The 15,667-nt window shown below is 37.1% G+C and overlaps 1 protein-coding gene and 1 pseudogene across 3 annotated transcripts in view; both read left to right on the forward strand.

Moving 5' to 3' along the window:
• Positions 1-15,667, forward strand: part of RBL2 (RB transcriptional corepressor like 2) — a 55,922-nt gene that overhangs the window by 21,937 nt on the left and 18,318 nt on the right. For all 3 annotated transcript variants that reach the window (XM_045442766.1, XM_045442767.1, XM_045442768.1), the window contains exons 10-17: positions 3,223-3,332; positions 4,033-4,136; positions 6,637-6,774; positions 8,001-8,165; positions 8,684-8,795; positions 11,418-11,687; positions 11,875-12,155; positions 12,246-12,422. In XM_045442766.1, the coding sequence (XP_045298722.1) occupies positions 3,223-3,332; positions 4,033-4,136; positions 6,637-6,774; positions 8,001-8,165; positions 8,684-8,795; positions 11,418-11,687; positions 11,875-12,155; positions 12,246-12,422 (1,357 nt within the window). The remainder of the gene's footprint in view (positions 1-3,222; positions 3,333-4,032; positions 4,137-6,636; positions 6,775-8,000; positions 8,166-8,683; positions 8,796-11,417; positions 11,688-11,874; positions 12,156-12,245; positions 12,423-15,667) is intronic.
• Positions 71-2,370, forward strand: LOC123578437 (annotated as a pseudogene).

Here is a 15,667-nt window from a genome sequence, read left to right on the forward strand (position 1 = left end):
TTCCAAGATTCAGTGTCTGGTGAGAACTGCTTCCTGGTTCATAGACAGCTGTCTTTTTGCTGTCCTCACAATGAGCGAGGAGGCAAGGAAGCTCTCTAGGGCCTCTTTTATAAGGGCACTAATCCCATTCATGAGGGCTCCACTTTCATGACCTGATCAGCTCCCACATGCCCCATAGCCAAACACCATCACATTGGGCATTAGGTTTCAACATAGGAATTTGGAGGCAGAGCACAAATATTCAGTCCGTAGCACTCAGATTTCTTCTGTGTAATAGAGGAGACAGTAATTAACAACACTAGACACTGTAGAATAAGGCACCAAATTGTTACCTAATGTTCTATCTTAAGATTTCAGGAAGCAGGGCGGGGGGCGGGGGGCGGGGGGCGGGGATCAATAAAAATAGCAGTTGTCAAAGGACTTCATAAAGAAGATTGGACCTGAGCAAATTTCTGAGGGGTAGGTCAGATTTTAAAAGATAAAACAGTTACATTCATAATCACTGTCAAACCACCATAACTTTTGTAAGTTGTGTAAAATACCCTTAGTGTGAAAAGGAAGTTAACTGCTTTTAGTCCTTTGATCTGCCGGAGACTGGTAGAAATATCAGTGAGCCCTAGTGAAAAGCCTGATAGGCTGGATTTTATTACCTGTGCACAGTTTTTTGCAAGTTTATTTGAAAATATTACCTCCAAGGCCCCTCTGTCCTAAAAAGTATCGGATTTGATGACATAGATCCTATAGGAGCCTATTTTATTTCTGGTGGTATAGTATAAGGAGGCCCAGTATACACTAGTAATTTCCTACTCACAGCTAGACTTATTAAATACCAAGGTTGACTAATTTCCCTTCACATTTTCATGAAGTCTGCTTTATTCATAACTTGACTGTGATTAATACCCAAAAGGCTGAGTCTATATGGCCTCTTCCGCAGATGGACCTTGTTGGCCTAGAATACAGAAGCATTTTATAAATACATTTTAGAAGACTGACTTTATAGCGTCCAGATCTCTTTCCAGGTGTAGGAACTTCTTTAATCTTAGACACCATTAGTGGGGTTGAATATTTCCAGTAAATGCTAAGTAAAACCAAAGACTCCTATTTTCTGTAAAAAGGTACCTGTGAGTGTGTTCATAAATAAAATTCTGTTTGTGTATGATAGTCAGTAGCTACCTCTAGCAGGATTATAACTGATTTTTATTTTCTTTAGAATTTTCTAAACTTGCTACAATTTTACAATGAATATTTATATTTGTGATCAAAATAAAAGCACAGTTGCTTCTACATAGCACCCACACCTGGAATTGGGCCGGGCCACAGCCTCTGGCCTATGGACCCCCCGCAAAGTGAACGAACTTCAGGCCTTCATGAAAATGTGTAAGCAGGACCTGAGTGTTCTGCACACCAAGGAAATGCACTTCTTGAGAATGGGTGGTGAGCGTGGCAGGTTAAATACCACCTGCTACAGTGAAGAAAAAACAGCTAGTAAGAAGGTGGAGGAAAACATAAGACAGATGAACCATCAAGCAAGGAAAGTGGTCTAGAAATTGACAGTGAAGGTGTGATTGAACCAGATAACAATGCCCCTCAAGAAATGGGAGATGAAAATATAGAGATGAGTGGGGAAATGATGGATCCAGCAAATGATGAAATAGTGGCTGTCATTGGATGCCCTAAATGATGATGAGTTGCAAAAGGCCATTGATTTGTACCCAGATGCCATCAAGCTGAATCCTCGCTTGGCCATTCTGTGTGCCAGGAAAGCCAGTGTCTTCATTAAATTACAGATGCCAAACACTGCCATCCAAGACTGTGACAGAGCTATGGAAATAAATCCTGACTCAGCTCAGCATTACAAGTGGCATGGGAAAGCCCAGACTTCTGGGCCATTGAGAAGAAGCAGCACGTGACCTTGCCCTTGCTTGTAAACTGGACTATGATGAAGATGCTACTGTGATGCTGAGAGAAGATCAGTGAGGGCCCAGAAAATTGCCAAACATCAGAGAAGGTATGAGTGAAAAAGTGGAGAGTGAAAACACGAAGAGCGAGAGATCAAAGAAAGAATAGAAAATAGGGTTGAGAAGGCTTGGGAAGAACACGAGAGAACCTGGAGAGAGGAAGAAGCTAGATGACAGAAGCTCAAACTGGCTCTTTTCTAGGTGCTTTCCTGGGGTAAGCCTGGAATGGCAGGAATGCCTGGGCTCAGTGAAGTTCATAGTAATCCAAAGGTTCTTACAGCCATGCAGGATCCAGAAGCTCCGGTGGCCTTCCAGGATATGGCCCAGAATCCAGCAAATGTGTCAGATATCAGAGCAACCCAAAGGTTATGCATCTCCTCGGTAAATTGTCAAATTTGGAGGTCAAGCATAATGCCTTTCTGACAAGTAAAACCCTTGCTGAAGGAAAAGCAACTTAGATCACCTCATGGGCGTCACAGTAGTACAGACCTGTGTACTGACCTCGTGGAGCTGGGGTGCTATGAAGATGGTCTCTACCCCTCTGCCCCACATGCAACCAAAACATTTTATAGTGGTTTGCCACTGGGTATTCATTCAGGTGGGGTTTTCCTAGTAGCAATTACTAGGAATCCCTACTAGGAATTTTACGCCTTAAACTATTTAAAAACAAGTTTTAAAAGGATATGTTAATTCCTAACAACAACAACAAAAAGAAACATAGTTGTTAACAACTGCTGATAATTTGTTTACTGCTTCTGCATTGAATATATATTGCCTTTCAAGTTAAAAAAAAAAAATCAATGAAATACACCTCGCTTTGGAGGAAAAAATGAAAAGTGCCAGTAATGGTTTCTATGAGTCTGTAGTATAGTTTATATACCCCTTCATTCTGTTTTCTTCCGGGAGTTCCTAATGGGACTTGTATTGCCCTCCGAGGAAACAATTGAAGGCAGTTTTGTTTGTTACCAGTGATTTCAGATGTGTAGGGTAGATGGGGGCCAGTCAAGAATGCTAAATTTAACTGCATGCAGCTCCACACAAGATACATTTTTTTCATGCAAAACGGTAGGACCAGCACCTGCGATAAGGAAGTATGGCACCTCCTAGAATAATTTGGGAGGTGTAGCTTCTGTTCAAAGTATTTTATATTTATAGGTTAGTAAAACTACAGAATTATACACAGTTTATTTGTGACTCAGCAAGACCTTTAGGTTGGATACTTTCTTTTTTTTTAATTTTAAAATTTTTTTAAAAAAAATTTTAGGACATGTTCCAGGGATCCAACACAGGCTATTGCCAACAGATTGAAAGAAATGTATGAAATATATTCTCAGCATTCCCAGCCAGATGAGGATTTCAGTAATTCAACTAAAGGTACAGCTTAATATTGTCTGTATTGTTCATTTTTGAAGTTTAACTACAGGGTCCTTTCTTGGTAACTAAATCAGAAAGATGAAGAAAAGATTTATGACTTTAGATTGAGGTCTGAGATATGGATATCCAATTTTTTTTGTCAACCAAGTAGTTTCTGGGTCTTTCTCCATAAGAGAAATTTTAGACTGGTTGGACTTCTGGTACTTTGTTTGCAAATCTTTAGTTTCACTTGTAGACTAGATACTATTAAATATAGAAGTATAGGGATTCTTTAAAATATTAAGAATAAGTTCAGAAGATATAGCTGTTTCATGCTCAGACCTGTTCTAGAAGTTGTTTGATGTTATGAGTTAGAACCAAGTATGAGTAGAATAGCAAACCAATTGTATACCTCCTAGCATACAGCTGTTCAATTCAAACTTACAAAAAAAAAAAAATATGACTCTTAATGGAATGCTATTACAGTTTTCTCAGTGCAAATTTCATTTCATAATTTTAGAAAATTTTGAGCGTTAGTATGGTTACCATGAAGAAAATTAAGAAATCTTAGGAATGATGGGAATAGCACGTGTAAGAAGTGCATGTATATGAAGTAATTGGTTGGTTTTTATATTTTATTTCGTGGGCAGGGGATGGGATAAACTCTCACTTTCTACAATAATTTCTTTGTATGTGACTGTTTCTTTTATTGTTTATGCAGAAATTGCCAGCAAACATTTTCGTTTTGCAGAAATGCTCTACTATAAAGTACTAGAATCAGTTATTGAACAGGAACAGAAAAGACTGGGAGACATGGATTTATCTGTGAGTAAATGACCAGTGTATTGATCAGCACAATAAAATTTAATTCCCTTTTGGCCCTACCCATACAGAACCCAAACTAAACAAAACAAAAACAAAACCTTGGCTCTGAGGGAGTGATTGGCACCTAAGGAAACTTGTGTTCTGAGTCTCCTTACCCCACTTAGTGTTTCTCAGTGCAGTAGGCCATGTGCTATAACTCATGGTTTCTATGGGCCGTAAGACTCTGTAGTCTTAGGATTAAAACATTCAGGAGCTTCTAGGTGGCTCAGTCAGTTAAGCGTCCGACTATTGATTTTGGCTCAGCTCATGATCTCACAATTCGTGGGTTTGAACCCTATGTTAGCCTCTGGGCTGACAGTGGGGAGCCTGCTTGGGATTCTCTCTCTCTGTCTGTCTGTCTCTGTCTCTCTCTCTCTCTCTCTGTCTCTCTCTCTGTGCCCCTATTCCCCAATAAATAAATAAACATTTAAAAAAAAGGATTGAAACATTCAGACTTAACCTGAATTGAGTTTTTAGAATACATGAACTTATTAACCTGTATACTCTCCTGACAAGCCTTGTGTAGCAAGAATAAGTTGAGCGTTGACTCGATAGGACTTTAGCATCAACATTCAACCAGTGCTCTTTGATGAAGGTGATTACTTTTTGTAGATTTTACTAGCCAAATATAAATTGATTTTGAAATAAGTGGTATTTACTTAAATGACATCAATAAAAATTTTTAAAAACTTTTTTTTTTCATAAAGTATTTATTTATTTTGAGAGAGAGAGAGCAGAAGGGGCAGAGAGAGAGGAAGAGAGAGAATCCCAGGCATTCTCAGTGCAGAGCCTGAGGCAGGGCTCCATCTCACGAACCTTGAGATCATGACCTGAACCAACATCAAGAGTCGGACACTCAACTGACTGAGCCACCCAGGTGCCCTAAAAACTATTTTTTAAAGTAACATTTTAGGAAAATTTTAAAATTGATTATTGTTCTAATTTCTTGTAACTATTTACATTTCTTTTTTATATGTAAAATTATGACTGTTGGAATTTAAAAGTTGTTAATGACAGATTTTTAAACTTTGAAATATACAGAAGGGTGTATAAAACATAGCTGCAGTTTAGGGGGTGATAATAATTATTGGATACATGTATACTCACTTAAGAAACTTATTAAAACAACTTTTTTATTGTAAGATATACATAACATTTAACATTTTAAGCATTTTTAAATGTATAATTCAACAGCATTAAGTACATTCATGGTGTTATGCAACCCTTACCACTAGCCATCTTTAAAACTTTTTCATTATTCCAAACTGGAAGTCTGTACCCATTAAACAGTGACTCCCCATTCACTTCTCTCTCCAGCTCCTGGTAATCTCTACTTTGTCTCCACGAATTTACCTATTCTAGGTATAATCATACAATATTTATTCTTTTGTATCTCATTTATTTTACTTGGCATCATGTTTTCAAGATTCATCCATGTTTTAATATGTGTCAGAACTTTATTCCTTTTTAAGACTGAATAATAATCAGAATATTATTCATAATATTCAGTAGTATTGTCTGCCTTTTGTCAAGTTGTAGAAGTTCTTTATATAGTCTGGATATTAATCCCTTATCAGATACATGATTTGCAAATATTTTCTCCCATTCTGTGGGTTGTGTTTTTACTTCATTGATGGTGTCCTTTGATACAAAAAAGGTTTTAATATTTTTAAAAATGTTTATTTTTGAGAGAGCGAGTGAGTGTGCACAAGCAGGGGAGTGGTAGAGAGAGAGAGGGAGACACAGAATCTGAAGCAGGTTCCAGGCTCCATGCTGTTAGCACAGAGCCCAACGTGGGGCTCGAACTCATGAACCATGAGATCATGATCTGAGCTGAGGTTGGATGCTCAACCAATTGAGCCACACAGTCACCCCCAAAAGATTTTAATTTTGATGAAGGCCAGTTTATCTGTTTTTTTCTCCTGTTACCTATGTTTTTGGTGTCTAAATAACTTTTTAATTCAAAAATAGTAAGTGTTTATGTATAGAGTTGGAAAATTAATAAGCAAAAACAAAAAGGAAAATGTGATTATATGTCCTGAGATAAACGTGTTGACTTTTGGTCCATGACGATCTAACCAGTCACCTGCCTTCCTTCCAGCTGTCTTTTTATGACAGTGGCCTCTAACTATAAATACTGTTTTGTAACATCTTTCCATATTATTATTCCTCTAAGCAGCAGGGTGTATGTATATTTTTATTAGGGATGTAATTTTTTATTACCTATATTTTACAATATGTAAGATTTTTAAAAGTTCATATACATTCTTTTAATACTTGTTTTTGCTAAAACATGGTCTTATTTATAAAGTTAAGAAAAGTTTTATAAGGAAGTTAAGCACATACTTCTCACTAACTCAGAAAATGACATGCTTTGGTATTTTTATTTAACTTGACTGGGGAAGAAATGTCTTGTTAGAGTAGGCTTATGTTTCTAAATGTTAATAACTTTGTTTTGTAGGGCATTCTGGAACAAGATGCATTCCATAGATCGCTTTTGGCCTGCTGCCTTGAGGTCGTCACTTTTTCTTATAAGCCTCCTGGGAATTTTCCATTTATTACTGAAATATTTGATGTGCCACTTTATCATTTTTATAAGGTATTTAAAAAAATCTGACACTTATGAGGAAATTATAGATGAGATGAACTTGTTCAGCAGCTAATTCATTTTGCTACCTACATACATTTCTTCTCTTTTCTTTTTTTTTTTTTTTTCCAATTTTTTGAGAGGGAGTTTGAGCAGGGGAGAGCAGTAGAGGGAGAGAGAGGGACAGAGAGAGAGAGAGAGAGAGAGAGAGGGAGAATCTTAAGTAAGTTCCATGCTCAGCATGGAGCCTGACCCAGGGCTCAATCCCACAATCCTGGGACCATGACCTGAGCTAAAGTCAAGAGTGCAGCGCTCAACTGACTGAGCCATCCAGGCACTCCTTTCTCTTCTCTTTTTAATTACATATTTAGTAAGTTCTGCTCGATTTGGAGAGAAGAAATAGAACAGTCTTAAGAGCTATTTAAATTCTTTTAAGATGGTATGAAGACTTGTTTTTGGGCAAAACCTTCATTTGATTCTTCCTTTTATCTGATAAAAGCTTTTAGAACGCTTTCATTTTATTAGCTAAGTAGCCTTCAAAAAAAGTGACAAACATATCAGTAGCTAGTCTTATATAGCAATCTTTTTTATTTTATGGAAATAACAATGAAAGTGTCCTTCAGAAGAAAATAAAAATTATCTTTCACATGTTATATAGAGGTGCAGAGTGATAGCATTGATTTGGTAGTTGTTTCTGTCTTGATATTGATTCAGTATATGAATTTATCTTAATTCTTTCTAATGTAGTAGTCAAAATCAGCTTTTATAATGGTATGGATTGAATGTTTAGAGTTTTTATTTGGTTATTTTTTTAAGTAATCTCTACCACTCAACGTGGGGCTCGAACTCATAACCCTGAGATCAAGAGTCAGATGGTCTACGACTGAGCCAGCCAGACAGCCCTAGAGTTTTTAAACATGAAGTTTTGAGAGTAGTATTTTTCAACTTCAATAAATAGGCATCTTTTTTCTTAGAAAATTGTTTAAAATATACTGTTATACCAAAGATTTTATATAATTCCCGCATGCATTTTATATAATAATTATTTATAAAGACAGTGAAAGGAAGACCAGCTATTTCAAAATAGTACTATTCTTTAGGCTTCGAATTTTGATGAATTAATGTATCTATAAACATGTATAAAGCAGCATCTGAATAAATGTGTCCATTTTACTTCACACTTAAACAAGTTTGTGGTGAAAAAAATTATTAAACCAGAACATTTTTTGTTATTTCAGGTGATAGAAGTATTCATTAGAGCAGAAGATGGTCTTTGTAGAGAGGTGGTAAAACACCTTAATCAGATTGAAGAACAGATCTTGGATCATTTGGCATGGAAACCAGAGTCTCCACTCTGGGACAGAATTCGAGACAATGAAAACAGGGTTCCAACTTGCGAAGAGGTTTGTGAAAATACGTTCGCATCTTTCTAGAAGAAAAGTATATCAGTATCTAGTCTATTTATATTCCTGTTTCACCGAGAGCAATTAAACTTAATGTCTTTCTTATTTATGGGAAGTGGCAGGGTGGCATTTAGGTTTGATATGGTACAGTCACCCCTGTATCTAAGAAGAAACCCCTAAAGCTATGACTCAGAAATAATTTGTGATTGTGCCAGGGTTTCAGTGACAGAGTAAGCATGCAGTATTCTCTCTTAATTTTCTGTACATTAGAGTGATTGATATTCTAATTCTCTAAATTAGTAATGAAGATGGATTCGTATTTAGTATTGTTGTTAGTTTTGAATTTTTTAAGCCTGCCAGAATTTTTGTCCACTTCAGTATGAAAATGAAAAACACAACTGATTTTATTTAGGTTGAATAACTGATGAGCCAAGTTTTCTTTTGCCTCAGATTGTTACTGTATTCTAATTAAAATGCTTTTTTGAATAATGATATTCTGTGCATATAATTCTTTATAGGTTATGCCACCTCAGAACCTGGAAAGAGCAGATGATATTTGTATCACTGGCTCTCCTTTGACTCCCAGAAGGGTGAGTGAAGTTCGTGCTGATACTGGAGGACTTGGAAGAAGTAAGTTTAAAATACTAGGGGGGAGGGGTGCCTGGGTGGCTCAGTTGGTCGGTTCAGGTAATGATCTCACAGCTCTGTGAGTTCGAGCCCCACATCGGACTCTGTGCTGACGACTCGGAGCCTGGAGCCTGCTTCGGATTCTGTGTCTCCCTCTCTCTCTGCCCCTAACCCACTTGCATTCTGTCTCTGTCTCTCTCAAAAATAAACGCTAAAAAAAAAATTTAAAAATAAAAATAAAATAAAATACTAGGGGGGAGCATTTGGGAGCCTCATATCTGGGAATTGAAATTCTGTAAAACTACAAGTGAAGTTAATAGGGTTTATATAGAAGATAATATTCTGTGCATTATAGTACCACATGGGTCACTTAAAAGTTAATGCTCTTGAAGAATATTTAGGAACACAGTAAGATGCATGAAATAACGAATGGCTTTACAAAGAAAATACAGTATATTAATGTGATTACTGTATTTTAAGTGTGTGTTTATATATAAGCATACAAAGGGGCTGAAACGGAAAAACCAAACTATTAAGAATGATTATTATTGGATGATAGAATTCCAGGTGCTTTCTGTAAATTTTTTAAGATGAATATGTATTACTTTCAAAATCAGAAGAAACAGCAAAGCTTCTTAAAGATAGAGCTGTATGGTGCAGTTAGGTGTAGGGAAGCCAGTGAGTTAAAAGTACTGAATGGCCCGAGTGTGTTCAGCTTTGACTCTTGTCAGTTGAGCTGTGCTACACTGGTTAATACGACAGCAGTGCTGGCCCAAGAAGTACAGAAAAGAGAAGTTTTGCTATTCATAAGGTTGTATTTAGGCAGCTTTTTTGGTTTTTAAGTAACTTCTTTGCCCATTGTGAGGCTTGAACTCACAATCCCAAGATCAAGATTGCATGCTCTACTAACCAAGCCACTCAGGCTGCCCCACCAGGAAGTCCTTTGTAACATCTTCCAGGTGCAAGCTTTAAGCTTATGTTCAGAGAGTTCTAAATCCTTGGATGCCATTAGAAGGATATTATTGTTTCTAGGTCAACCTTTTAATATAATTGATAAGAAGAAAGATCAGTTTTAAAATTAGACATCATTGGGTGCCTGGGTGGCTCAGTCGGTTAAGCATCTGACTTTAGCTCAGGTCATGATCTCATGGTTCATGAGTTCAGGCCCCATTAGAGGTCTGCACTGACAGGAGCCTGCTTGGGATTCTCTCTCTCCCTCTCTCTCTGCCCCTCCCCCATTTGCTCACACACTCTCTCTCTCTCTCTCTCTCTTTCTCTCTCTCTCTCTCTCTCAAGATAAATAAACTTTAACAGAAAAATAATAAAGAATAAAATCAGGAATCACTTTATATCAGTGCATACTCAATAAATAAGGATGATCTCTATGAAAGTTTCCTCATTTTTTGGAAGAGGAATCATAATGGCTTAACTGTTTTTCTGCTTCCCTGATCTATGGGTTAGGACTTGCCTTTAAACTTCATTTTCTTTATACTTACCACTTCTCCATTTTCGTGACGTTTCTTAATACTTTACAAGATAATGATCATAATGCATTCCTTCCAACTGCACTTTGTTCCAAATACAAATCTGGTAAGTTTGTTCGCTTCTGTGCCATTAGAAATTGAAATGTTAAGCTATGGTCTGTCAGGACTGCTCCTGTCACTCCCCTTATGGCACTCCCTACAATATATTTTTAAATTTAAAAACCCACTGATGTGCAGATTTTATAGCCAGACATGGAAGAGGGTGGGATTGCTGCATAAACATTAAGCCACTAGTGTGAATATTTAACAACAGACTGAGCCATAATAGTTCAAGTTTGTTTCTATTTGGGATGATGAAGCTTCAGAAAGAGACAGTGGTGATGGTTGCACAACATTGTGAATGTAATTAATGCCACTGAATTGTATACTTAAAATGGTTAAAATGGCAAATTATACATTATATATATTTCTGTTAAAAATGAATTAACATAATATACCAAAAACCATTGAATTGTACAGTTTAAGTGATTAAAATGTATGTGAATTACATCTCATTCAAGTTTTAAAAATAAACTAAGCTTGAGTCCAACTCACATATATCTGTTCTTGCTGAAGAACATTATTGAGTCCTAGTAATTTTCTATATGTGGAAAAACACAAAGATGAAAATTTATAAAACTGGGGGAAATGCTCCCAGATGAAACCACAGTAATATCAAGTCCATCATGTCCCCTTATCGAGTAGTGGCTTCACAGTGAAATCACAGTGCACTTGAGTGGCAGGTAAACGTTGAATATAGTCAAAAGTATCCTAGGAAAATAGGGTAATTCTTTAAACTGCCCCTAAATCATCAAGGCCCTCTAGCAGTGGAGGGCAAAGTTTGGTTCGATGCAGCAGAAGGTGGAATGTAGGAGGGAGCACTGTGGAACAAATAGAGAAGAATTCCTGTGTTTAAATTTTGTTCTTAATAGTGTTCGGTTGAACTTTCCTTAGTTGAACAGAGCTATGATATGACCCCTGTGATGTTTGTTTATGAAGTATTTCAAACACTGATTAGTTTTGAACATAACAGGTTGGATGTATGTCAGATCTCAGTTTCCTTGAGTTAAACTGTTTGATTTTTTTTTTTTTTTGACTCTAGGCATGACATCTCCAGCCACATTATATGACAGATATAGCTCCCCGACAGCCAGCTCCACCAGAAGGCGGTTATTTGTCGAGAATGATAGCCCCTCTGATGGAGGGACACCTGGGCGCATTCCCCCACAGCCCCTAGTCAATGCTGTCCCTGTGCAGAATGTATCGGGGGAGGCTGTTTCTGTCACTCCAGTTCCTGGGCAGACTTTGGTCACCATGGCAACAGCCACTGTCACAGCCAACAATGGACAAACAGTGACCATTCCTGTACAAGGTGAGGAAGGCAGAGTTGGATGTTGAGTTCTTTGTCGGTGGCCTTTATTGGAAAGTTACCTGAGACTTGGCTGGAATGACCATATGAGATAAGAGTGGAGAGGGGAAGGAGGTTGGGAGGGGAGAAATTGGAAACCCGTGCTTGGAGAACCTTTCATCATCATCATTTTCTTCCTAACAAATTATAGGTATTGCGAATGAAAATGGAGGGATAACATTCTTCCCAGTCCAGGTCAATGTTGGAGGGCAGGCCCAAGCTGTGACTGGCTCCATCCAGCCCCTTAGTGCTCAGGCCCTGACTGGAAGTTTGAGCTCTCCACAGGTGACAGGAACAACTTTGCAAGTCCCTGGTCAGGTGGCCATTCAGCAGATCTCCCCAGGTGGACACCAGCAGAAACAAGGCCCACCTTTAACTGGCAACAGTATTAGGCCCAGGAAGACCAGCTCTTTATCGCTTTTCTTTAGAAAGGTAATTTTTCATGTACCCTTCCCAGGGCAGAGCTTGGTAAATAGAAGTGTTAGGTAAACAAAGTTTGAAATGTTTTTGTTTATCTACCAGGTGTACCACTTGGCAGGTGTCCGCCTTCGGGATCTTTGTGCTAAACTGGATATTTCAGATGAACTGAGGAAAAAAATCTGGACCTGTTTTGAGTTCTCCATAATTCAGTGTCCTGAGCTTATGATGGACAGACATCTGGACCAGTTGTTAATGTGTGCTATTTATGTGATGGCAAAGGTGAGTACCATTTGGAGTATAAGAGGGAAAAGTAAAGAAGCTACTTCCTTACTCTCAGAACACTTTTAACAGTTTTATTGGGATAGAATTCACCTACCATATATTCGCTCATTTAAAATGTACAGCTCAGTGGTTTTTAGTATATTTACAGAAATGTGCAACCATCCCTACAAAATATTCTATTGTATGAATATATGATATTTTGTTTATCCATCAATGGCCACCTGGGTGTTCACTTTTTGGCTATTTGAATAATGCTGCTGTGAACATTTGTGTACAAGTTTTTGCATGGACACGTTTTTCATTTCTCTTTGGTATATACCTAAGAGTGGATTGCTGGGTACGTACTGTGTTTAACCATTTGAGGAACTGCCAGACTGTTTTTCCAGAGTCACTGCACCATTTTATATTTCCACCTGCAGTATGCGAACATCCTGATTTCTCTACATTTTTGTCGACACTTTTTGTTATCAGACTTTGCTTTTCAAAATAACTTATTGAGGTGAAATTCACATAATGTAAATTAGCCATTTTTAAATGAACAGTTCAGTAGCATTTAGTACTTTCCCAGTATTGTACACTCAACCTTTATCTTGTTCCAAAACATTTCTATCCCTGCAGAATAAAACTGCTTTTTTTATTAAGTAGGTTCTCTCTATTCCCCATCCCCCTAGCTCCTGGCACCCACCATTCTACTTTCTGTCTGTGACTATTGTACAGTATTTGTCTTTTTGTGACTTCATCTGTGTCATCGCATGAGTTGTAACTTCCTTCCTTTTTAAGGCTGCACAATATCCCATCATATGGACATACCGCATTTTGTATATCCACTCATCCATTGATGGCCCCTTGGGTAGCTTCCACTTTTTAGCTGTCACTCCTGTGGACGTGAGGGTACGAATATATCTTCGAGTTTTTGGTTGCATTCTTTTGTGTATATGCCCAAGAGGGGAATTGCTGGGTCATATGGTAATTTTGTGTTTAATTTTTTGAGAAACTTGCCATATTTTACACAACAGCTGTATAATTTTACATTCCCACCAGCAGTGCAGGAGAATTCTAGTTTCTCTACATCCTTACCAACTTATTTTCTATTTTTTATTATAGTCATCCCAGTGAGTATTGATTGATACAGTGGTTTTGATATGCATTTCCCTAATGACTGATGATGTTGAGTGTCTTTTATTGTGCTTTATTGATCGTTACTTGAGTTTTTAATTCTGGCCATCCCAGTCAGTCATTCACTTACTGGTCATTTGTGTATCATCTTTGGTGAAATACCAGTTTAAATCCTTTGCCTATCTTTGAATTGGGTTGTTTGCTTTTTGTTTGTAGTTGAGCCGTAGGAGTTCTTTATATATTCTGGATGCAAATGTCTTGTCAGATATTTGCAAATATTTTCACTCATCTGTGTGTTTTTTTTTTTTCACTTACTTGATAGTGTTATTTAAAGCATAATTTTAATTTTGATGAAGTCAGTTTATCTATTTTTTCTTTGTTGCTTATACTTTTGGTGTCCTATGAATACATTGCCAAATCCAAAGTCATGAATATTTATCTCTGTTTTCTTCTAAGAGTTTTATAGCTTTATCTCTTACATTTAAGTCTTTGATCCATTTCTAGTAATTTTTATATGTGGTATGAGGTAGGAGTCCAACTTTATTCTTTTGCATGGGGCTATCCAGTTGTTGTCCCAGTACTACTGTTGAAGAGAACATTCTTTCTCCACTGATAGTCTCAGCACCCTTGTCAAAAAACAGTCAGATGACTATAGACACATGGGTTTATTTCTGGACTCTTAATTCTATCCTTGATTACTATCTACTGTAGATCTCTCCCCCCGCCCCTCCCCCCTCGATTACTATTACTGTTAATTTGACCTAAGTTTTAAAATCAGGAAATGAGAGTCCTTCCTCTTATTTCTTCTTTTTCAGGTTTAGTTTGGCTAGTCTAAATCCCTTGACATTCTTTATGAATTTTAGAATCAGCTTGTCAATTCTGACTTCTTGTCTCAAAGAAGTCAGCTAGCATTCTGATAGGATTGTGTTGAATCTGTAAATCAATTTGGGGAGTATTGCCATCTTAACAAATTTTCACCGTCCATCTGTGAATATAGGTTATTTTGCCCTTTATTTAGATCATCTTTAATTTCTTTCAACAGTGTTTTACAGTTTTCATAGTATAACTTTTACACTTTTTATGTTGACTTTATTCCTGTATGTTCTTTTTGATGCTATTACAAATGCAGATGTTTAAATTTGATGTGCTCATTGCAAGTATAGAGAAATACAGTTGATTTTTGTGTCCTGCAACCTTGCTGAACTCATTTATGAGTTCTAATTTGGTAGATTCGTTAGGATTTTCTATGTATAAGGTCATGTAATCTGCTTACAGAAAGAATTTTACTTGTCATTCATACTGCATGCCTTTTCTTTTTCTTTCCTAATTGTTCTGGCTAGAACCTCCAGTATAATGTTGAATCGAAGTGTTGAGAGCAGAAATTCTTTTGTTTCTCATCTTAGGAGGAAAGCATCTAGATTACACCATTAAATATGATAGTAGCTGTGATTTTGTTCATGACTGAAAAAACTTTATCAGGTTGAGGAAGTTCTGATATTTTTTTTTTAAGTGTTTTTATTGTGAAGCATGTTGGAAATTGTCAGATACTTTTTCTGAATCTATTGAGAAGATTGTGTTTTTTTATTCTACTGGTATTTAGATATCAATATTAGATATAAATATTATAGATATTATTTGGATATATTAAATATTTGCTAATACTTAAGTGTGTATTATATTTATTTTCGTACATTACCAACCTTGCATTTCAGAGGTAAATACCACTTGGTCATGGTGTATAATTCTTTTTTTATGTTACTAGGTTCACTTTGCTGGTATTTTTGTTTAGGAATTCTGTCCTATTTATTTAACAAAATATTTTTTAACATTTTTGAGAGACAGAGCGTATGTGGGGGAAGGGCAGAGAGCCAGAGAGAGGGAGGCAAGTATCTGAAGCAGGCTCCAGGCTGCATGCTATCAGCACAGAGCCTGACGCAGGGCTCAAACTCATGAACCGTGAGGTCATGACCTGAGCTGAAGTTGAACACTTAAGCAACTGAGCCACCAGAAGCCCCAACATTTTTTTTTTTTAAGTTTGTTTTGAGAGAGACAGAAACAGCAGGAGTGGGAAAGGGACAGAGAGGGAGACAGAGAATCTCAAGCAGGCTCTGCACTGTTAGCACGGA

The sequence above is a fragment of the Leopardus geoffroyi genome, chromosome E2 (assembly GCF_018350155.1).
Source record: "Leopardus geoffroyi isolate Oge1 chromosome E2, O.geoffroyi_Oge1_pat1.0, whole genome shotgun sequence".
Classification (NCBI taxonomy): Eukaryota; Metazoa; Chordata; class Mammalia; order Carnivora; family Felidae; genus Leopardus; species Leopardus geoffroyi.